General features: G+C 46.4%; 1 protein-coding gene across 1 annotated transcript in view; it reads right to left on the bottom strand.

The window, feature by feature from the left end:
- Positions 1–3644: 3644 nt before the first annotated feature.
- DUS1L (dihydrouridine synthase 1 like) overlaps positions 3645–24998 on the bottom strand; it is a 36315-nt gene continuing 14961 nt past the window's right edge. The window contains exons 8-13 of the mRNA XM_077251393.1: positions 15584–15680; positions 8572–8660; positions 7334–7482; positions 6894–6931; positions 4415–4490; positions 3645–4337 (exon numbers count right to left, since the gene is read on the bottom strand). Of these exons, the coding sequence (XP_077107508.1) occupies positions 4207–4337; positions 4415–4490; positions 6894–6931; positions 7334–7482; positions 8572–8660; positions 15584–15680 (580 nt within the window). The 3' untranslated portion in view covers positions 3645–4206. The remainder of the gene's footprint in view (positions 4338–4414; positions 4491–6893; positions 6932–7333; positions 7483–8571; positions 8661–15583; positions 15681–24998) is intronic.

Raw genomic sequence — 24998 nt, 5'->3', positions numbered from 1 at the left:
GGAATGAATAACGGAGGAATTTAGAGTGACCCTGCTTTCCAAATTGTTTTTTTAAATTTCCTGCCATTCTAGTATGTGCCACTGAAGCTCCCTTGTGTGGAATTGTGCAAAGGGTATCGCCGGCAGGCATGAGGATAGAGACCCCAGTAGAGACATTGCCCTCCTTAGAGTCATGGAGGGGTTTTGCAGTGTTTGTGCTATCATGGCCAAAATTTTGTCTTTTTTGGGGCCCGGGAGCCGGCATTCTTGAACCCGGGAGTCTAACGTCAACCCTAGGAACTCCTGTACCTGAGAGGGTTCCAACTTTGATTTTTTTATATTTATGAGCCAACCTAATTCCGTCAGAGTAGTCATTACCCGGTCTCTCTGATGTCTGCAATTTTGAGCCGAGTCGCTGGCAATAAGAAAGTCGTCCAAGTAAGGGACTATGATAATGTTCTGTTCCCTTATGTGGGCCATCATCTCCGCTACTATTTTTGTAAATATCCGCGGAGCTATAGAAATCCCGAACGGGAGGGCCCTGTACTGGAAGTTTCTTATTTTCCCTTTTATGGATACCGCCATCCTGAGAAACTTTTGAGAATTCTCGTGGATGGGCACATGGTAATATGCGTCGGTTAGATCTATCACAACCATGTAGCAATTTGGAAAGAGAATTTTTATTGTAGATTTTATTGTCTCCATTTTGAATTTGCGATTCCTTACATAATTGTTTAGGTTTCTTAAGTTTATAATTGTCCGAAAGGACCCGTCGGGTTTTGGTACTAGAAACAGAGGGGAGAAAAACCCCTCCCCCATTTCTTGAGGAGGAATCTCCTGAATTACAGCTTTCTTCAGTAGGGAGATAATCTCTTTCTCTAGTGCCGCTTGCTCTACCGACGAAGACCTCATTTTTGTTATTACATAATTTCGAGGGGGGAGGGAAAGGAAATCTATTTTTAGGCCAAATTGTATGAGTCTTAGAATCCAGGTGTTGTTGGATATTTTCTTCCAAGCAGGAAGAAATGTGGTGAGTCTTCCCCCCAACGCAGGGACAATGTCATTTGGTGGGTTTTTTGTCGCGGGAGGTGTTGCCAAAGAGGTAGCCTCTATCTCGCCTTCTACCTTCTTCCCATTTATTTTGGTCTCTAGGAGGTCTTCGACGAAAAAATTTTCTATTCCGAAAGGACTGTTTAAATGTGGCTGGTCCCAGATTTGGAAACCCCTTCTTTTTGTCTCCCGCTTTCTGGAGGATGTCATCCAAGGTTTCCCCGAATAAGAAGTTTCCCTCGCATGGAATAGAACACAGCTTTAATTTGGTTTGGAGATCCCTTGGCCAGCTTTTAAGCCATAGGGTCCTTCTGGCCGCATTGGAGAGAGCAGCGGCCTTGGATGTTAGACGTACTGAGTCCGCTGAGGAGTCTGCTAGAAAAGCTGCTGCTGCTCTAATTGCAGGAATTGAGTCTAACAATTTACTTCTGGGTGATCCGTCCTTGATCTGGCTTTCCAGCTGGTCAACCCACACCATCAAAGACCTGGAGGTGCAGGTCGCTGCGACTGCAGGTCTCAGGCTACCTCCAGCCGATTCCCAAGCCCCTTTGAGAAAGGGATCTGCTTTTTTGTCTAAGGGGTCTTTGAGGGTACCCATATCCTCAAATGGGAGCGCAAATTTTTTTGAAGCTTTAGCTACTGCTACGTCCAATTTGGGTGCCTTGTCCCAAGAAGTGGACGCCTCATCATCGAAGGGATACTTTCTTTTCAGCGAGGGTACTGAAGAATTTCTCCTGTCCGGTTTCTCCCATTCTTTTTTGATTAGTGTCTGGACATTGGAGTTTAATGGAAAAGCTCTCTGCTTTTTTTGTGTCAGACCTCCGAACATAATGTCTTGAGCCGTTTTATCGGGTCTGGGATCCTCAACCCCCATGGTGGCCCTGACGGCTTTAACCAAAGCGTCCACTTCCTCTAATGGGAAGCAGTGACGGCCCGAATCTTCGTCAGAGGAAGATAGGGAGGATTTGGAATCATCAGAGTCCGCATCCTCAGATGAGGATCGGACAGAGTGAGCATATACCGTCTCCTTCACCTTTTCCTTCCCTTTTTTGGATAATAGGGCATTCTGAACTTCCGATCTAATTATGGTTTTAAGTTCGGAAGCGAAGTCAGGGGTTTCTTCACATAACAAACGCTGGATACAAGATTTACAAAGCTTTTTTCCCCAGGTTGCCGGCAAAGCTTTGTTACATGTGGGGCAAACTCTATTTTTCTTTTTCTCCAGGCTCTTCTTACCCTAGTAAGGGAGAAGAGGGAGCCCTATTATAGGAAATGTGTACTTTCACGGAGATCACTCACCATTCAGATGTGGAGGCAGGTACCGGTTCTGGAGGAGGGCCGGGATCTGGAAGTGAAGCCTCTTGAGGAGGAGAGTTAGTCCTTGCAGCAGATCTGCTGCGCTGTGTGGATCGACTGCTTGATCCACTTCTGGAGCTCTTTGGGTCATTTTTCTTATGATGCTGCTGCCTTGGCTGCAGCTGCTGTGAATCGCTGTCCTCCATAGTGAAAGGGAGGTAGTGCGACAATCATGTGTGCACCATCTCCCTTTTTAAATCCGGCGCCAGCTCCGGCGTTTTCCGTCACTTCCGGTCCTGCACACATCCCTGGGAGAGGAGACCTTGCCGCGCATGCGCGCGGGGATGACCCGGAAGTTGATGCCGCATTTCCGGAGCGGCGGCCATCTTACTACACCCGGCCCGTGCAGCAGCCGGCACAGGAGCTCCGGGTGACCAGCGCCCCTTCGTCCGTCGGAGTCTGGCGGCGGCCTCTCCCCCGCTCACCCTGAAAACCCCATCGGTCTCAGCGGTGGCGGCTTCGGGTGCCGGACCAGCCGCGGCAGGAGCCTCCTCGCTGCCAGAACTCGACTGTCCGGTCCCGGTCCGTGGATACGACGTCTTCATTGCAGGTACCGCCGAAAGGAGGTTCCCCGTTCAGGGACAGGAAACCAACTGATGCGAGGGAGAGGTACCGCCCTTATGTATCTGTAGGTTTCCTGTCCCCGAAGGGCGGATCCCCTCTCTCCGTAGTGCTGTCATGGGAGACCGAGAAAATATCTCTTACTCCTAATAGATGCAATATTTCTGATAAACCCCTTTAATTACAGCAGAAGTCTATACTTCAATGGCATCCTGATGGCTGGTTTCTAATATATCGTACAGAGGTTAAATTATGAAAATTCTTCTGGCCCTGACGAACACTATTAATGAGATCGTTAGTAGTGATGAGCGAGTGTACTCGTTGCTCGGGTGGTCTCAGAGTATTTATGACTGCTCGGAGATTAAGTTTTCATCGCCTCAGCTGAATGATTTACAGCTACTAGACAGCTTGAACACATGTGGGGATTCCTTAGCAACCAGGCAACCCCCACATGTACTTAGGCAGGCTAGTAGCTGTAAATCATTCAGCTGCAGCGATGAAAACTAAATCTCCGGACACTATCAAATACTCGGAGACCACCCGAGCGTGCTCGGGAAAACCCGAGCAATGAGTATACTCGCTCATCACTAATCGTTAGATCTCGTTGCGCTTTAATTCAACCCATATTATACTCTTCTGCACTAGCAGTCTTTTCACTGTCATCAATGTTTAGATCACTCATTAGTAAAAAGCACAGATTTTTTTTCAGATGCTGAAAATAATTATTTATTATCTCCATACACACAAAGAAAAAACAGGAATGTTGCCATCCATGTCACACTGTCATTTATATAGCGGTAACATTTACTCCTGAGAATTAAAAAACATTGCACAACACATTTACACTCAGACCCAGGTAGAAGCAGAAAAAAAATCTTTATTTTCTACGTCTTTGTCTAAAAGTTTAAAACTTCCTATAAATCCAGTTCTTTTTTTCCCCATGTTGTCTCAGGTTTAAGCCTATCTGAGAAGAGGATGTAAATCCAGTAGCAGCATATGTGTAAAAGGCAAAGACAGTACCTTCCTCGGTCCTTCCACCTTCCTCAGTCCATCAAAACAAAAAACTAAAGCATTTTAAAGGTTGGAAAAAAAAAAAAAAAAAAAAAGAGGATAAAAGTCTGAAGTGCAAACAGTTGGTACCGTGCCCTTTCACCATGGAGTAGCGAGATTCCTAGACACACGTGGTAAACTCTGAAGATTTCCCTGAGCAAGCAGCAATAGGAGAGGTGCTCGTGATGAGCTAGGTCACACAGTTCAGGCTCAGGCTTTAATCTCGGGGGGCGGCTGTGGGAGCTTTGATTCTGTCAAGTTCTCCTCTGACACATCTGCATCCTGCACGACCTTACACTGAAGAGCTCTCTCCGATTTGGTTTTGAAAAGCAGCCCGTGACCTAAAAACCAGAAGTAAGTTTTGGTACTTTGACATTTTTGCGAGAAGGTGGCGTAACGGCAGACAGCTGACACCAACCTGCACAGTCTGCCAACTCCCTGAATGCTTTCTTCTTACAGCAGCTGCGGCACAGATGGAACACACATTTATTGCCCTAAAATCCAATAACAGCACAATCAGGCAACCGCATATACAAATTGCCAAATAGATTTTTAGAACAGTAGATTATCTTTGCAAATGAAGCTAGCACGACCTCGCATCCATGACAAAGTAATATATTCTTTGGCAAAAAGTTACAAATATCGTGAATGTGACCTTATAAAGGGCACTGTGAAATGAATGCCCAAAACATGAAAATTACTACCAAAACAAAGATATTCTAAGAATAAATGTGGCAAAAAAACTTCAGTAGCCGTAGGGGAAGTTACTTGTTCAGCAGACAGGTATTCCTTCCGCCTAACCCCACCTTCATACACATCTATGGGTATTTTGGGACCTGATCTAAAGTTCATAGTTAGAAAATACTGCCCTGAGAAGTAACAGAAGAAACTGGTACATACTTGCAGCTATTACAATTTTGCTAATGGCGTGCTCCATCTAACATCAGGTTTAAATGGACAGTTGTGTAGGGAAGCTTGGTCAACATCTTGGCTTCAATGCTGACTGTTTTTAAAGGGAACCTATCAGTACTAAATAACTGTTCAAACCAAGCACAGCAGCTTGGAGCACCATTGGCAAGTCCAAACTATAAATTGCATCTTCCCACCTACTTGTTTTCCTTCTGTCTCTGTCCTTCTCTAGCTCCAGTAAAGACAGAGCTGTGAATCAAGGAAGGAGGAGGGAGAGTAAGAAGGAAAACAAGTAAGTGTGAAGGTGCACTGAATTCTTTGGCCATACCAAGAGTGCACCGAGCGCATGTACTTGGCTTAATCAATAAGTTTGTGCTGTCCGGCTTGCTTTAAAGGGAAGTTTGAAAATTATTGCATACCCAAAAGATTGGCGATAACTTTCCATTCGCTGGATGACCAACCAATGTGGCCCCCACCAATCCAGAGAATGGAGGGGATGTCGATCATGCGCACTATCTATCCGTTCATTCTAATAGGAGCGCTGAAGATCAGTGCTCGGCAATCTCCAGCACTCCTGTTAAAAATGAATGTAGCCGTACTGCGCATAATTGATCTCTGCTCCATTCATTCAGCCCCCCTGGTTCTTGAGATTGGTGGAGGCAAAGGAAGTCTGAGCTCCAGCGATTAGAAAGCTATCAAGTATCCCTAGCATAGGGAATAACTAAAGACCTTGAGAACAACACTTTAAAAAAGGTCTCCCATTAATATTTTTACTCCCTAAACCTGTGTAAATGTTAGTGTGATGTGTCAATATCACCGATTGCAGTCTTGTATCCAACGACGTTCCGCTCCTCTTCCGAGTCATGTGATGACAACCAAGACTCTCCGACTCGCACTGTGCTCTGTGTCACCCAGTATTTGCTGAACAAGACTCCACAAATTTACTTTTGTAAAGAAGATTTCTTTATCACACACACCCCAATGTGATCCGGAGAGCCTGAATTGCGGTCATGTGACTCATACGGGGACCTAGTGGTGCTGGACACTTGAGAAAACTGCGATCGATGAGTATATTACCACACTGACACTACACGAACATCTACTCAGGTGTAGGATGTAAAGATGAATGGGAATGTTTGTCCCCCAATCTTGGTTTCAGGGGTGGCCATAAAGAAAGAGCCGTTAGCTGCCAAATGATTCTGTTCATTTGTCTTTGTGTGCTTGCAGTAACTTGTAATTCTAATTTGTAGTAGAAGTTAATGCAGTTTTGATGCCAAAAACACAGAATGGGATCTAAAAAAAAAGAAAGCTGTGAAGGAAAGACTGATTGTCCTCTCTGTATCCATTGCTGTTTGGTTAAAATAAAACCTGCATGTGTGGCTGAAGCCTAAACCCTAAAACACTGGATAAATAATGTAACTATGACAGCAGCATTAAAGGGAACCTGTCACCCCCAAAATCGAAGGTGAGCTAAGCCCACCAGCATCAGGGGCTTATCTACAGCATTCTGGAATGCTGTAGATAAGCCCCCGATGTATCTTGAAAGATGAGAAAAAGAGGTTAGATTATACTCACCTGGGAAGGGGTGGGGGTGGGGGGGGGGACACAGAGCAAAGTGCTGGGCCTCTCTGACCCTTCCTCAACAGGGCAGACAAAATACGCCTGCGCCGGAGCCGCAGTGTGAGGACAAGAAGAGGACGTCATCGTAAGAAGATGGGAGGCCCCGGACCGGACCGCGACACCCATCGGACCACCCCTGGGTGAGTATAATCTAACCTCTTTTTCTCATCTTTCAGGATACATCGGGGGCTTATGTAAAGCATTCCAGAATGCTGTAGATAAGCCCCTGATGCTGGTGGGCTTAGCTCATCTTTGATTTTGGGGGCGACAGGTTCCCTTTAATATGGAAGATACTCTATTCATGTAGTTCAATGTATAAAAGCTGGGCTTGGTGAACAAAGCTCAAAAACATGTTCTGGAAAGCTTACCTTGGGATTTCCACACTGGTCACATTTTGCATATTTAGCTGCAAAAAACAGAGGTGTGGGTAAATTACAATAGTTTGTGCAGCTGAACAGTCGCACTCTGGCGTTTCATTACTTTCTGCACTGTGGTGTGTATGGGTGTTGGCCAATTTTCATTCTTGTGCAGGGGAACTTAAAATTATTGGATTTGTACGGTCAATCCTCAAGGGCTGACCTCAAGAATAATGGTTTTGATAAGTTGCAATCACTGTTTAGTAGTACTGATTGGCTAAAAGGGATGTCTGGGTTCTGAGACCCCCATCTGATCGCCTACAGTAAAAATCAGGGGTGCTTAGCTAATCCTCAGAGCACAAGCAAAGTGACAGATTTTTGGGTGCACTCAATGGTAAGTTTAGCGCTTCTGCTCCTTCCTTTGCACACACAATCTTCAAGGAGTTACATACGTTTTACAGAAGAGTCAAAAGTTTTGTTGGGGTTACGCAGTTTCTTTTTCTGTTTGTTCTTCGACAGGTGTTCTGCATTTCCATCTTCTTCATCCTCCAAGGCTCTCTTCCCTCGTACTCCACCTTCGTCTTTAAATACATCTTTAGGCCTTAGAAGAAAAACAAAACAAAGACTCTTTGACCCCTTAAAGCTTCCATCGGCTCCCTGCAACATGATCGCGGGGAACCAGTAAGGTGTATGCTGAAGGCCCACATAACTGCCATGTTAGTTGTCTTATGAAGCTCCACTACTGGCTGAGCTCCATAGGAGAATCTCATTTTCTGTATCTGCATATATACAGCATTTGTATATAGTATCAGCAATTGCATATTAAGTCCCTGAAGGAGACAAAGTAAAAGTGAATCACAACATTACATGCACCCCGATATGGTATCAATAAAAAGATCAGCTCAGCGAACAAAAAACAAGCCCTCATACAGCACTATGGCCCAAAAAATTAAAAAAGTTACATTAACACATTTTTTCTTAATACAAATTTCAGATTTTTTTTCACTACTATAATAAACAAAAACATTGGACGAGTCTGCTATCGCTGTAATTGTACTGACTTTTTACAGGATAACAGCATAAAAACACCACCTGACCCCCAAAATAACAGAACTGTGGGCTTTTTTTTAAGCAATTCCACCGCACTTGATATTTTTTCCCCCATTTACAGTACAGAACACGGTATAGTACACATGGGAAAGTGAACAGTGTCATTCACAACTATAATTCGTCCCATAATAAACTTCATACCGCTATATATCAATGGAAAAGTAATTTTAAAAAAAAGTTACGGCTTTTGATTTAAGAGTTAATAGCAAATAAAAAAACACCATAGGATACCTTCACACACACTCTCCATGCATGCTAGAAATTATTGATGAGCGAACGTGCTCGGATAAGGACCTGAGCATGCTCGGGTGCTAATCAAGTGACTTCGGCGTGCTTGAATAATAAGTTGGGCTCCCCGCGGCTCCATGTCTCATGGCTGTTGGACAGCCGCAATACATGCAGGGATTTCTGTTTCTTATGAAATCCTTTCATGTGTTGCGGCTGTAGAACAACCACTAGACATGGAGCGGCGGGGACTCAAACGTACTTTTCAAGCACGCCGAAGACATTCGGTAAGAACACAAGCATGCTCGGAGAAGTGCCGAAAAGAACACTACTGATTAATGAGGGGAGAACTTACAGTGGGCGGACATAAGGCTGGCAGATCCAGTGAGGGAATGGCAAGTCACCTGAGACAGTTTCACCTTCTTTCCCGTTCAATGCTTCCTCCTATGAGACAAAATACAAGTGTTTTTTCTGACGAACCAAAAAGCACGAGCACACAAGGCCTCATAAACACACTTTACACCACGAATAGTGATTCACGTTTAACGATTATTTACCAAAGATATTTATATACAAATATTCAGCATTTAGTGCAGAAAATATCATTAATATCATTCGTTGCTAATAAAACCTTATTTTTATATTCTATGCCTAAATTTTGGTATTTAACTACTTCAGCTCACTGCATCAGGGACAGAGCTTATTATTGTATCTAAAATTCATTTTCAATATTCATTTATATTTTTCTTTAATATGACATTTTTACCAAACATTTCCCGGACACGATAGCAGCCCCAGCTACAAGGCGACACTGCCCTGATGAGTGAAAGTATCAAGAATGGGCTGCGTCTACTGTAGTTAGGCCTGGAGCCTCAACAGAACGGTAAACCCCACCACCAATGTGCTGTATAGTAATGGCTTATATGCACTGTGTGTATACAGAGATCAACAATGGAAAAAGGAGATTTTTGTGTACTCACCGTAAAATCTCTTTCTCTTAGCCTCTAATTGGGGGACACAGGACCATGGGTGTTATGCTGCTGTCCACTAGGAGGCGACACTATGCATAATCTGAAAAAGATTAACTGTGGCTCCTCCTGTGCAGTATACACCCCTGGACGGCATCAGCCTTCTCCAGTTTTGTGCCAAAGCAGTAGGAGGAACGTAACATGAATAACATAATTATGCCTGTAAGAAGGCAACTATGTACGAGCTCAAGAAACAATATGAGAACTCAACAGTTACAACAGCCCGGAAAGGGCAACAGGGTGGGAGCTGTGTCCCCCAATTAGAGGCTAAGAGAAAGAGATTTTACGGTGAGTACACAAAAATCTCCTTTACTCTGTCGCCTCATTGGGGGACACAGGACCATGGGACGTCCTAAAGCAGTCCCTGGGTGGGAAGCAATGGACGAATATTGTGCAGACAGGCCCGTACACTTAGGGCGCCGCCGCCTGCAGGACACATCTACCCAGGCTCGCTGAGGACTGGGTATGAACCCTGTAGTGTTTAGTAAATGTGTGTAAGCTAGTCCAAGTGGCCGCCTTACACACTTGTTGTGCCGAAGCCTGGTGCCGAATGGCCCAGGAGGCCTCTACCGCCCGTGTAGAGTGTGCCGTAATACCGGCTGGAAGAGGAGGATTTTTAAGGCGGTACGCCTCTTGTATGGTGGATTTGATCCACCTGGCAAGAGTAGCTTTTGGAAGCTGGCCTACCCTTGTGGCCGCCTTCCGGAAGGAGGAAAGGAGAATCAGACCTCCGGAAGGACGCAGTCCTAGACACGTATATACGCAAAGGCCTGACAAGGTCAAGCGTATGCAGAGCCTTCTCCACTCTATGAACCGGAACCGGACAAAGGGATGGTAGTGAAATTTCCTCATGGAGGTGGAAGTCTGACACAACCTTCGGAAGGAAGGATGGGACCGTACGAAGAACTACCTTGGCCTGGTGACAAGCCAGGAAAGGCCGTCTGCATGAGAGTGCTGTCGGTTCAGACACCTTGCGTAGCGAGGTGATTGCCACCAGGAAAAAAAACACCTTCTGGGAAAGAAGGCGGAGCGGGACCTCCTTAAGGGGTTCGAAGGGTGGTTCCTGCAATGCTGTCAGGACCAGGATGAGGTCCCACGTTTCTAGTGGTCGTCTGTAGGGGGGAACCAATCGGGGAACCCCCTGAAGGAAAAGGCCTTACTTGCGGCTTGGTAGCAATGTGCTTTTGGAAAAAGCACTGAGAGGGCCGACACCTGGCTTTAGGCGAGCCCAATGACAGACTGGCCTCCAGACCCGCTTGGAGAAAACCAAGAGCTTTGGGTAGGGAATAAGGGAGTGGAACCTAGCCACGAGATTCGCACCAGGTAAAGAAAACTTTCCAGGTACGGTAATACATCTTGGCAGAGGCTGATTTCCGTGCTCTGATCATGGTTGCAATGACCTCTGTCGAGAACCCTGCCTGGGTTAGAACCCAGGTCTCAAGGGCCACGCCATCAAGTTGAGAGCCCTTGAGTTCTGGTGGTAGAACGGCTCTTGTGATAGAAGATCGTGGCGGTCGGGGAGACGCCAGGGGGCGTCTGCTGTGAGTTGTACGATGTCGGCGTACCATGTGCGTCCGGGCCAGTCCGGTGCAATGAGGATAGTTGAAACTCCCCCTTGTTTGATCTTCCTCACCCTCTGAATATCAGGGGGAGAGGTGGAAAAAATATACAGAAGCTGGAACTGAGTCCAGTCCTGAACCAGAGCGACTGCTCCGAGCGACCGCGGATCGTGAGTTCAGGCAATGAAGTTGGAGACCTTGGCATTGAAATGGGATGCCATTAGGTCCACATCCGGGGTCCCCCAGCGGAGACAGATCTGTAGAAAAATTTCGGGATGGAGAGACCACTCTCCCGAGTCTATTTCTTGTCGGCTGAGGAAGTCTGCTTCCCAGTTGTCCACACCCGAACGTGGAAAGCCGAAGGACCGACCCTGTGTCCTCCGCCCAGCGGAGGACATATGACACTTCCCGTGTCGCTTGGGTACTGCGGGTCCCCCCTTGATGAGTCACATATGCCACAGTCGTGGTATTGTCCGACTGTATCCTGATGTAAGAGGCTGCCAGTAAGTGATGGAAAGCCCTCAATGCCAGAAGGATGGCACGAATTTTCAGGATGTTGATGGGCATGGACGCTTCCGCTGAGGACCACTTGCCCAACAGGAGCCCACAGCTGAGCCGGGGTCCCTGGATGCAGGCGCAGTGTGCTGGCCTATTGCTTGGAGGTGTAGGATGCTGCCTGTACAGGCCCTACCTGAGGTGTCTCAACCTATACCCCCAGAGAGGGATAGGGAAGGTGCTATTGTCACCTTCAGGGGCCTTTATCCTCGCCTCGACCTCAACCCAGAAACCAAAAGGAATTGGGGAAGGGAGTCTCGACTTCGAACCAGCACCCGAGGGACTGGGGAAGGAGCAGCATGGGGAATAGCCATCTCAACTTCAACTGGGCACCCCATAATAGGGGGCCGAGGAAGGAGCCATGCCGGGAGTCTCACAAGAGACCCTCTTTTCTTCATCTGCTAGTCGGAGGGCCAGTGCCTTGTCCTTGGGAAGGAGCACTAGACCCCTGGAAGTGTTGAATAACATTCCCAGGAAGGTCAGGGACTGACTCGGAGTTGGTGATGACTTTGTAGGTTGATTAACCAGCCCATACGACTGAGAGTATCGGTTGTGATTGAGACGCTGAGCTCGCAAACCTTGAAGGTGGGAGCCTTGATGAGTAGATCGTCCAGGTATGGAACGACTACTATGCCTCTGGAATGCAGGACGTCCATGGTTGCTGCCATGACCTTGGTGACACTCTGGGAGCCGTGGCGAGTCCAAAGGGGAGAGCCACGAATTGGTAGTGGTCCTGGCCTATTGCGAACCTGAGAAACCTCTGATGGGCAGGTGCAATGGGTATATGCAGGTATGCGTCTTGTATGTCTATGGAGGCGAGATATTCTCCCTTCTCCATGGACGCAGTGATGGACCGAAGGGACTACATGCGGAAGTGACGGACCCGTACATATTTGTTGAGCTGTTTTAGGTCTAGTATGGGCCGTACGCTGCCTCCTTTCTTGGGAACTACGAACAGATTGGAGTAGAACCCTCGGAAGCGGTCGGTCGTGGGTACCGGTACTATGACTCCTGATTAATAAAGCGAGGAGACCGCTTGGTGGTAGGCTCGAGCCTTGGCTGGCGGTTTTGGGGGGACAGAGAGGAAGAACCTGTCCGGTGGGTTGGAGGTGAAGTCTATTTTGTATCCAGAAGACACTAGTTCCATGACCCACCTGTCTTCTGTAATAGGCAGCCATACTTGATGAAAGAGCAAAAGTCGGCCGCCTACCGGTGTGGTGTCTTCCGGAGTCCGTGAGTCATGAGGAAGAGAAAGTCTGAGATTTTCCTCCTCTGGGCTTAGACTGGCCTGCTTTTGACTGCCAGGTCTTGTCCGACCTTTGCGTCGATCGTGAGTTGTCCCTGCGTGGGGAACGGTTACGATTTTGTACTGGACGTGAGACGGACCAGCCGGAGGAATTCCGAAAGGATCGGAATCGAGTTTGGTTACGCTTCTGGTAAGTGCGTTTAGGTTTCAGTTGGGGAAGAGAAGTACTCTTACCCCCTGTGGCGTTGGATATCATAGTATCCAACTGTTCACCGAAAAGTCTCCCACTGAGGTAGGGGAGGTGCGTGAGGGACTTCTTTGAGGCTGCGTCCGCTTTCCATTCCCGCAACCAGAGGATACGCCTCATGGGGTTTGATGCTATCCCCGCGACTCCCCTTGCTGAAACCAGAGCTGCATGGAGCATGTAATCTGCTACAACTGCAATTGAACCACTTGGTCCGACAGTTGAGGAGCGGATGCTTGGAAGGCTTGTAGATTCTTTACCCAGGCCAGGATGGCCTTGGCAGCCCAAGCTGAAGCGAACGCAGGAGCCATGGATGCCCTTGCTGCCTTGAAAATTGAACGAGCCATGCGTTCTACCTGCCAGTCTGCTGCGTCCCTGAGTGTTGAGCTATCTGGCGGTGTAAGGAGGGTCTGTGCTGCCAGCCTAGAGACTGGGGGATCCACTTCAGGTGGATCTGTCCATTCCTTGGTGTCCTTCTGTGGGAAGGGGCACCTTGCCTCCAGATATTTGCGATTAGCGAATTTTTTCTCAGGCTGTGAGAGCTGTTTTTTAAGGATCGCCTTAAACTCTGGTGGTTAGAGAAAACCTTAGGCGGCTTCAGAGGTCCTTCAAAGGAAGTCTGATGTTCCGGGGCCTCTGGTGGCGGATCAGAAATGACCAGCACCCGATGGATGGACGATATTATGTCCTCAACTAGCGCTGTATTGCTAGGAAGGATTGGGATCAGGGACCCCTCCGTTTCTCTGTCTGAGTCAGAGACGCAGATGCCTTCCGAATCCTGTGTATCACTGAGGCGTCCCCTGCTAGGTGAGCTGGGGAGGAGGCCTTCTCTGGTTGGGGATTGCGGAGATCTGCATTGTCTGTCCCTGGAATGGGACGGTCTAGATGACCTGGAGCAACGGTGTCTCTCCCTAGAGGGGGATGACCGTGTGCTATGGGATGACGCAGATGGACTTGATGTATGGATCCGCTTGCGTCGTGACCTAGACGTGGATGTGCCAGGGGCATCTTGTTCCTGAGTCAAGCTCTCCCTTTGCTGGGTAACGTTCATAGCCGGGGCATGACCCTGCAGAGCCTGAAGCAATGTGGAAGTTAGGTTATCTATAGACTGCGTCATAGATTACGATATCTGAGTAGCCCATTCCGGTGTGTCATTAGACACCGAGGCATTGGCAGGGGCTTCTTGAGGCTGTGACACAGTAGTTTGTATACAGTTCTGACAATGCGGGTACGTGCTACTACTGGGGAGAGCGGTCTCGCAGGCTGTGCAGAATGCATAATAGCAGTTCTGCCTGGTTCTCTTAGACCTTGAGCCCGGCATAGTGCACAGAGTGCAGAAGTGCTGCCAGCAGATGGACCTTACAGGGGTAGAGAACCTACAGGGGAGCCTTATAGGTAATATGGATTCACAGCTGAGTAAAGATAACCCAGCTGTGATCTTACCCCACCAGTGTACCCCTAGGTCCAGCGCCGAAAATCCACAGTCCTGTGCCCCCCGGAGACTGGCTGCCTGGTCCTGGTCCTGCAGACCGGGAGATGCAGGGTTAATCTGCAGCCGAAAATGGCTGCAGAGACAGAGAAGAGAGGAGGAGAAGGGGGCGGAGAGCTGGAAAAAGGCGGCAAGGCTATAAAAAACCCGCCCTTTCTGTCTCGATCCGCCCCTTGTATGACACTGTAGAGTGTCATATTTGTCATCCGGGGGGCGGGCCGGGGGGCGGAGAGGAGGCTGCTGCTTCAGCTAGGCCGAAGCCGGGGCCTAAATTAGATGCCTGAGGCCCAGAAGGGCTCCAGGCCGGCGCAAAAGTCCGGGAGGGGGTCGGATCTGAACCGGACCCCTCCGGATTTGAAGGCAGGATGGCGGTGGGGCTATAAGCGGAAGGGGGAGCCCGGCTGGGGTCCCCGAGGCAGTATAGAGCTGGTGCTGCCGCAGAGACAGGGACGCAGGGAGCCCTGTGTCTGTATGTGCCATGCCTGCCTGCACTCCCCCCGGCCCCAACAGGAGCCCGCAGCTGGGCTGGGGTCCCTGGATGCAGGCGCAGTGTGCTGGCCCATTGCTGGGAGCTGTAGGATGCTGCCTGTACAGGCCCTACCTGAGGTGTCTCAACCTAATACCCCCAGAGGGGGATAGGGAGGGTGCTTTTGTCACACCTTCAGGGGCCTTTATCCTCGCCTCGACCTCAACCCAGAAACCAAAAGGAATTGGGGAAGGAGGGGGGTCTCGACTTCGAACCAACACCCGAGGGGTTGGGGAAGGAGCAGCATGGGGAATAGCCATCTCTACTTCAACTGGGCACCCCATAATAGGGGGCCGAGGAAGGAGCCATGCCGGGGGTCTCACAGGAGACCCTCTTTTCTTCATCTGTAATCCCGTCGGAAAACGGGAAACGGAGTAAAAACGGAGTAAAAATCTTTAGGTGTGCCTCCTTTGCGACACTAAGCAAAAACTGGAGAAGGCTGATGCCGTCCAGGGGTGTATACTGCACAGGAGGAGCCACAGTTAATCTTTTTCAGATTATGCATAGTGTCGCCTCCTAGTGGACAGCAGCATAACACCCATGGTCCTGTGTCCCCCAATGAGGCGACAGAGTAATACTGGTCTTCTGTACCATTCTTAAACTATTTAGAATAAGATAGATTGCACTGGCAATCATTAATACGTCATTATTATAGCTGACTATTAATATGAGAGATGTATATGTGCCGAGTAAACACGCTCGTAGCCATCGTTGTATTACCTGGCATCGGAGTTTCAGCTCTTTATTCACAGCAATGATGCCATTTAAGGACTTGGCTTTTGCCAGCTCTTCACGTAGCACCTGGTAAACCTGCAAACTAAGGTCAGGAGAGTGAGAACATGCCATGGAACCATCTAGCAGAAAGAAAGTGGGAACCAACATACTGGCCACAAACAGAACTGCTGGAGGCAATGCCCATAGAAGCCTCCAAATCGGGGAGGCACCCCCCAAGATTTCTTCAGATAATGGTAAGAGAGCAGAATTCGTGTGCTTCAGTGTGTGGATTATACATTCGCAGTGGTGGCAGCAGTGATCACTTCAGGTTCAGTCCACAACAAGGAAGATTTCTGCCGGAAAGGTGTCCTACTAAAATACAGACTCCTAAAACAGTGTGCCCCCGATTTCTCAGGACTGGCGGCTTGTACGAGTATGTGTATTTCGTTACGAAGCATGCCCCTCCTAATGAATTAGGCGCATCTATCTGCAGCTGTGCGCAACCACAAGGAACGTTCTCCAGTACATCTCTGGAGTAATACATGCCATCTTCTTGGCATAAATTATGACGATTCCGATGGCCGCACAGAGCTTTGTCGGCATTTCTAAAAGTTCGTGAAAGTGGCAGGGACAGGAGTAAAAAAAAAATAAAAAATCAGAAGTTGAATTTCTTTTTGCACAACTTGCAACATTTTGGTGAAAACAGCTTGATGAATGAGCCCCTATGTGTATTTAAAGGGCTCGTCCTTTTCAGAAAATCTTGGTCCCCAGGTGCAGTTTGTTATGAGAAGGCAAACTGCTGAAGCGGTGATGTCAGGTCAACAGAGCAGCAACCAAACAGTGAGCTTGGCGGCTCTGAGCAGAACATGCCATCCACACAGGCAGAACCGCTGGCCTCACTAGGTGGTTACTGCGCTGTCAACCAATACCAGACACAGGACTAAGCGCTGGACTCGGGGAGGGTGTTCCACAAAGTATAGTTTAAGAAAAGCCTCCTGGTAACAAAGACTGAAAAGACACCCCTCCCCCACAGATCCCACTTGCAAATCACATGTAGGGGATGCTTCTGTAAGTATATGGACCGGACCATGCCGACTGGAATGAAAAGAAATAGCATATACACAATATTTGCGCCACGGGGACTGCAGAACGTGTGCACATCACACACTGTCTCTCCATAAGACAGTAGGACTGTTTTATGTCAGGACTCGGATGCCTGGAGAAATCACACGCAGTAAAGTTTTCTCAGATGATGAAACTTCAAGAGGAGACGGCTGACGCATACACAGTATGGCTCTGGGGGGGTTCGGTCTAAGTATGCTCGGAGTATTATGCTACACATAATGAATCCTCATTACTACATCCACGGGAAAGGGAGAAGTCTACATTTCAATTTCAAAAGGTGTGAACAATACCCCAGGGAATGGTGTCTTTAATGTTTTCTAGAATCAACAGCTTAACAGAATTCCAATAAAATCCAAAGCATCTTCGTCATCAGGAGAAAAAAGTTTCACAAGCGATGCTGCTTGCCATCCTAAACTTCAGCTTGCCCGATAAGCCATATTGAGAACCCCTAAAGACAGCCAGTTGGAGGTGGTGTGAATTGTGTGCACAACCTGGTCCCAACAGTCATGACAGTAATCTATGAGCGCTGGACGGGAGCCTTAAAGGGGTATTCACAGCTCTAAGAGCCTATCCCAATATGTAGTAGGTGTAATAATAATATCAGCAAAGCTCCAATTAGAATTGTAGTTTAGTTCTTCTGATGTACTAGGTCGCTTGCCATATGCAGGGCATAGCAATAGCATAGGTATCCATGGTTACGACCACTTGCAACTAACGGACTGTCACTGTGTGAGAGGTCGTAACCGTGGATACATAAGCTATTGCAATTCCCCGCACATGGTATGCAACAAAGCAAATCAGAAGAACTGAACTACTTTTCTAATTGGAGGTATCTGCTGATAATATTATTAAACCTACCACATATTGGGATAGGATCTTGGAGATGAGAATACTCACCTCTCACTCAACAGCATCTGCAGCTCTTCTTTTGATTATCCGACCTGGTGCATGTCATATGTGCGTCACGCGGCAATGACGGTGTTGCTGTAGGCAATATAAGAGCCATGTCTGCAGATAGGCAAGAGGCCGTTATCAGAGCCCAGCAGCCAATGGTTACTGTCTAGGCCGATGGGACAAGGTTGTGCGAATCAATGCACACCATCTCCAGTGCAGGATCACTTCAGAGATGCCAACAGCAGCTGTCCTGTAATCTAACATTCGCTCCACCTCTCCTTATATATCTGCATTGTGTCATTCCTCGGTTATATAGTTATGTAGGTTAAAAAAAGAACTAGATCCATCAAGTTCAACCTTTCTCCACCAATTGTACATTGTGTCAGTAAATTAACTATAACCCGCAATGTTATGTGTGTGGAGGAAATCACCCAGCCCTTTTTTAAAAGCTGTTATAGTATCTGCCATTACTACCGATGTGGACGGGAATACCACATTTTGACAACTCTACTTAGCTGTCGGAATCACCTTTCTTCCACCCGTAATGAGTGCCCCCTAGTTCTCAGCACGGTCCTTGGAAGGAATAAGTCATGTGTCAGTGTTTTGTACTGGCCACACATATATTTATACATGTAAATGAGATCCACTCTGAGGTATCTTTTTTCTAAGGCTACTTTCACACTAGCCTATTTTGTAATCCGTCGCAATCCATCATTTGGGGCAAAAAACGGATCCTGCAAAGTTGCCCGCAGGATGCGTTTTTTGCCCATTGACTTTTAGTGACAACGGATCGCGACGTATGGCCATACGTCGCGTCCATTGTGCACTGGATCCGCCGTGTTTTGGCGGACCGTTGGCACAAAAAAACGTTCAAGTGAACTTTTTTTGTCAGTCGCGTCCGCCATTTTTGACCGCGAATGCGCGGCTGAAACTCCGCCCCCTCCTCCCCGAACTTCAGAATGGGCAGCGGATGCGTTGAAAAACTGCATCCGCTGCCCACGTCGGGCACAATTTTCACAACGTGCGTCGGTACGTCGGCCCGACGCATAGCGACGGACCCGTACCGACGCAAGTGTGAAAGAGGCCTAAGCCGAACAAGCCCAACTTGTCTAACCTTCCACCATATGAGAGGCCTTCCATCCCTTGTAATAATCTAGTTGCCGCCTTTGAACTGATTGTAACTTCTGAATATCCTTTTTAAAATGTGGAGCCCAAACTGGATCCCATATTCTAGATGTGTGGCCTCACCAGTGATTTATAAAGGGGTAATAATACGTTGGGATTGCGGGATTTTCTCTCTCTTTTTATACATCCTAAAATCTTGTTTGATTTTGGAGCTGCTGCTTGACATTGAGTACTGCTGCTCAGCTTACATGTAATGAGAATACCCAAGTCCTTCTCCTGGTCTGTAGTCCCGAGTATACTCCCATTTATTGTATATGCAGCCATAGGATTACTCCATTCCAGGTGCATTTGCCAAGTTAGCCATCTTATGCAGATCGTTTTGTAATGTCAAGGTCAGATTTTAATATCCTACATAGGTTGGTGTTGTCAGCCTTCTGCCTAGAAATGTGTGAATAAATTAATAACTGGGTATATGTCCCTAGACAGTCTGACATGCTCCAAACCAGTGCAGACTGTGTCAGACATTGTGCCCTACAGTTTTCTGTCTTTTACCAGATGTGTTATAAAGTCAATTCAGTGAGAGCCAACCAAGACCAATTCATTCTCCACATCAGTGGAGTTTCACGGAGGTCACCTTGAAATCAAAGAATACACAGCACAGGCAGGGAATCGTATAAACGGCAGTAGTCATTAAAAGAAAAGCAATGTGCAGCCCCAAGCTAAGCTGCTCGCAACTCCACTGTTTTAACTCCTTCATGACATATGACGTACATGTATGACATGATGTACATGTACGTCATATGTTGTGTACCTGCCTTTGATGTGGGCACGTACACCAAATCCACATCTTTCCCAGCAAATGGTGGCTGATTTAATCAGCCATCATGTGTTTTTAACAGCTGTGGGTGGAGCGGAGCTGTTAACTTGTTAAATCCTGCTGTCAGTCGCGCCGGCAGGGGGGGCCTGTCGTTCCACGCTACCATTGGGTTGTCATAATAGCTGATGATCTGCTTAAGACTCCTGTGCCTGTCATTACGATACTCTTGTGAAAGTCAGCCCTTGGCTGGCATTCATAGGAGATTATGATTTTCCTTTACGCAGTAGTGTTGATACACTGATATGTATAGCCCAAAGCGATCGCAGCTTCAAGTCTCCTAAAGGAACTAATACAGTAAAGTCTGAAAAAAAAATAATATTAAAAAAAGTTCAAATAACCCTCCTTTTACCCACATTGAAAAAAAAAATTAATCAGATCTTTAAACGGCATAATGAGAAAAAAAAATTAGAACTTAAAATTATTGGTTTTTTTGGTCACCACAACAATGCAATAAGAGGCGATCAACACATGGCATCTATCCTAAAGTGGTATCAATAAAAATGTCAGGATAGGGAGTAAAAAATAGCCCATCACACAACCCCAGATCCTAAATAAAGAAAATGTTATGGGTCTCAGAATATTATAAACGTTTTTTTTCTCTAAACTATACATGTTTGATATCAAAAGTACAACTCATCCAGCAAAAAAAAAATAATTTACGGCTGTTGGAAGAAGGGGAGAAAAAAACGAAAACAAAAGAACGCCATATAAGGAAGGGGTTAAAAAAGAACTTTCAGTTTTAGTGAATACCTATAAACCCCATGAAAAGGAATTGCAGGGGCATCTTTTTTCAAACTGTCATCTGTGCTATTGTGGATTGTGACTGGGCCATTCACACACATGAATATGCTTTGATCTATACAACTCCATTGTAGCTCTGGCAGTATGTTGAGGGTCGTTGTCCTGCTGGAAGGTGAACCTACACCCCAATCTCAAGTCTTCTGCAGTCTCCAACAGGTTTTCCTCCAAGGTTGCCCAGTCTTTAGCGTCATCATTTTTCCTCATCAATTTTGACCAGATTCCCTGTCCCTGCTGAAAAAAAGCATCCTGGCAGCATGATTCTGCTGCCACCACGTTTGATAGTGAGCATGGTGCTTTCAGGGTGATGTGCAGAGTTAGTTTTCTACCACTCATAGCGTTTTGTATTTAGCCCAAAAAATTCCACTTAGGCTTCATCTAACCAGAGCCCCATCTTCCAAATGTTAGCTTTGTCTCCTACATGGCATTTTGCAAGCTACAAATGGGACTTTTTTATGGCTTGCAATCAAAAATGGCTTTCTTCTTGCCATTCTTCCATAAAGGTCAGATTTGTGTAGTATACAACTAATAGTTGTCCTGTACAGAGAGATTCTCCCACCTGAGCTGTGGATCTCTGCAGCTTCTCCAGAGTGACCATGGGCCTGTTGGCTGCTTTTTTTAATTAGTGCTCTCCTTGCTTGGGATGGCTGGACGGCCATGCTTTGGTACATTTGTGCCATACCCCTTCCATTTTTGGATGAGGGATTGAACAGTGCTCCATGATGTTTTCAGAGTTGGGCCATTTTTATTTATTCATTTTTATAACCTAACCCTTCTTTACTGTGCTCCACAACATTTTCCTTGACCGGTCTGGTGTGTTTCTTGGTTTTCATGATGATGATTGATCGCCAATGTTCTCAAACAAATCTCCGAGGCCTTCACAGAACAACTGTAGTTATACTAAGAATAAATTACACACAGGTGGACTAAGTTTACTAATTGTGTGACTTCTGAGGGCAAATGGTCACTCAATTTTATTTAGGGGTATCAGACTACAGGGGGCTGAATACAAATGAGTGTCACAATTTTCATATTTATATTTTTTAACCCCTTCATGACCCAGCCTATTTTGACCTTAATGACCTGGCCGTTTTTTGCAATTCTGACCAGTGTCCCTTTATGAGGTAATAACTCAGGAAGGCTTCAACGGATCCTAGCGGTTCTGAGAATGTTTTTTCGTGACATATTGGGCTTCACGTTAGTGGTAAATTTAGGTCAATAATTTTTTAGTTTGTGAAAAAAATGGAAATTTGGCTAAAATTTTGAAAATTCCGCAATTTTCAAATTTTTTATGTTTATTCTGTTAAACGAGAGAGTTATGTGACACAAAATAGTTAATAACATTACCCACATGTCTACTTTACATCAGCACAATTTTGGAAACAAAATTTTTTTTTGCTAGGAAGTTATAAGGGTTAAAATTTGACCAGCGATTTCTCATTTTTACAACAAAATTTACAAAACCATTTTTTTTTAGGGACCACCTCACATTTGAAGTCAGTTTGAGGGGTCTATATAGCTGAAAATACCCAAAAGTGACACCATTCTAAAAACTGCACCCCTCAAGGTGCTCAAAACTACATTCAAGAAGTTTATTAACCCTTCAGGTGCTTCACAGCAGCAGAAGCAACATGGAAGGAAAAAATGAACATTTAACTTTTTAGTCACAAAAATGATCTTTTAGCAACAATTTTTTTATTTTCCCAAGGGTAAAAAGAGAAACTGGACCCCAAAATTTATTGTCCAATTTGTCCTGAGTACACCAATACCCCATATGTGGGGGGAAACCACTGTTTGGGCGCACGACAGGGCTTGGAAGGGAAGGAGCGCCATTTGACTTTTTCAATGAAAAATTGGCTCCAATCTTTAGCGGACACCATGTCGCGTTTGGAGAGCCCCCGTGTGCCTAAACATTGGAGCTCCCCCACAAGTGACCCCATTTTGGATACTAGACCCCACAAGGAACTTATCTAGATGCATAGTGAGCACTTTGAACCCCAGGTGCTTCACAAATTGATCCGTAAAAATGAAAAAGTACTTTTTTTTCCACAAAAAATTTCTTTTAGCCTCAATTTGTTCATTTCCACATGGGCAACAGGATAAAATGGATCCTAAAATATATTGGGCAATTTCTCCTGAGTACACTGATACCTCACATGTGGGGGTAAACCACTGTTCGTGCACACGGCAGGGCTCGGAAGGGAAGGAGCGCCATTTGACTTTTGAATGAAAAATTAGCTACAATCGTTAGCGGACACCATGTCGCGTTTGGAGAACCCCTGTGTGCCTAATCATTGGAGCTCCCCCACGTGACCCCATTTTGGAAACTAGACCCCCCAAGGAACATATCTAGATGCATAGTGAGCACTTTGAACCCCAGGGGCTTCACAAATTGATCCAAGAAATTGTTCCGTAAAAGTGAAAAAGTACTTTTTTTTTTTTTCACAAAAAATTTCTTTTAGCCTCAATTTGTTCATTTCCACATGAGCAACAGGATAGCATTAAGCTACTTACGGGTAGCGGCATTTTTCGGAGGCCCATGACAGCACCACGAGAGAGGGGATCCGCCCCTTAGGAACAGGAAACCCACAGATACAAAAGGGCGGCACCTCTCCCACGCATCAGTTGGATTACAGAGCCTGAGAGGACTACTGCAGTTAATGACAAGCAAACACAACATTACATACAGTTAAACACAATAACTTTAATAAAGTAACAATTCAGATATCACACGTGAAAAAACCTTTTTCCCCTTTTTATTTTTTACATATCAAGGATGTGCAACCCCCACGTGAATAGGGAGGGAACTAAGGGTGCTGTCATGGGCCTCCGAAAAATGCCGCTACCCGTAAGTAGCTTAATGCTTTATTCGGACTCCCATGACAGCACCACGAGAGAATTACAGAGATGTAAGCTATTTTAGGGAGGGACCACAGCCTGAAGCACCCTTAACCCGAAGGTGAGATCTGAGGAGAACCCTAAGTCCAACCGATAGTGTTTGAAAAAGGTGGAAGGGGATGACCATGTGGCCGCCTTACATATCTGGTCGACCGACACTCCAGACCTTTCTGCCCAGGATGACGCCATGGCTCGGGTGGAATATGCCCTCAGATTCTGCGGAGCCGGACCCCCACCTGTCGTGTAAGCAAGAGAGATGGCCTCCCTAATCCATTTAGCTAGTGTGTATTTTGACGCTCTAACCCCTTTCCTAGGACCTTGGAAGGACAGGAATAGTGCATTATCTTTCTTCCAGTCATTAGTAACCGAAATATATTGTAAAAGACATCTCCTGACATCTAATGTATGGAGTTCACTTTCTTTAGGGTTAGAAGGATTAGGGATGAATGAAGGTAAAACTATCTCCTGCGACCTGTGAAACTGCGATGCTACCTTTGGTAAGTAGGCTGGGTCCGGTCTAAGGATAACTCTATCCTGTAAAAATTCTGTATACGGGGGAAGTCTAGAAAGCGCCTGGATGTCTCCTATTCTGCGAGCTGATGTTATAGCTATCAGGAAAGCTGTTTTGAGAGACAACATATTGATTGAGGCTTCATTCAACGGCTCAAAGGGGGCTTTTGTTAAAAGAGGAAAGGACAAGATTTAAATCCCATGGTACCATTTTGTTTCTATATAACGGTCTAGCTCTACCGACCGCCTTAATAAATCTCGACACCCAATAGTTGCTCGCAATATTAAGTGAGAACAGGGCTCCAAGTGCTGAAACCTGTACTCTTAATGTGCTTGTGGAGAGATTTAACTCTAACCCCCTTTGCAGAAATTCTAATATTTGGCGTATTGGTACCCCTTCATTAATGTTAAACTCTGAGGAAGTTAGGAACTTTCTCCAGGTTCTGGAGTAGATTCTCGTTGTTATTGGCTTCCTACTATTTAAAAGGGTATCAACCAAATTAGAGGAGAAGCCTTTATTTTTTAATAATGACCGCTCAAACTCCAAGCCGTCAAATGAAGCCCCTTCACTTGTGGATGGAATACCAGCCCCTGGGAAAGTAGATTTGGGATGTCTGGTAGCACCCAGGGATCGCCTACTGACATTGTCCTGAGCCATGCAAACCAAGTTCTCCTGAGCCAGAAGGGAGCAATCAGAATGACTCTCACATGATCTTCTCTGATTTTCCTCACCACTAGAGGTAACAGGTTCAATGGTGGGAAGGCGTAGGCCAGAGTAAAATCCCATTTTATGAGGACTGCATCCACTGCCAGCGGATTTTCTCTGGGATTTAGAGAACAAAAGTCTTTTGCTTTTTTGTTTTCTTTCGTAGCAAATATGTCCACCACTGGCCGACCCCATAAGCGGACAATCTGCTTGAAGATGTCTCCATTTAGAGACCATTCCCCTTGTCTTAGAACATTGCGGCTGAGAAAGTCCGCTTTTATATTCTCCTTCCCTGTGATGTGGAGAGCAGTCAAAGATCGAAAATTCTCTTCTGCCATCCGGAGGAGGCGATCTGTGATCTGCATCAGAGTCTCAGGACGTGTACCTCCTTGATGATTTATATAGGAGACTGCCACCTGGTTGTCCGAGAGGATCCTGACGTGGTGGCCCTGCAGATACATGAGGAGTATTTTAACTGACAACTCAAT

This window comes from Ranitomeya variabilis, chromosome 4 (assembly GCF_051348905.1).
Source record: "Ranitomeya variabilis isolate aRanVar5 chromosome 4, aRanVar5.hap1, whole genome shotgun sequence".
NCBI lineage: Eukaryota > Metazoa > Chordata > Amphibia > Anura > Dendrobatidae > Ranitomeya > Ranitomeya variabilis.
Note: the sequence above shows the minus strand (reverse complement) of the source record. Positions and strands in the feature narration are given on the sequence as shown.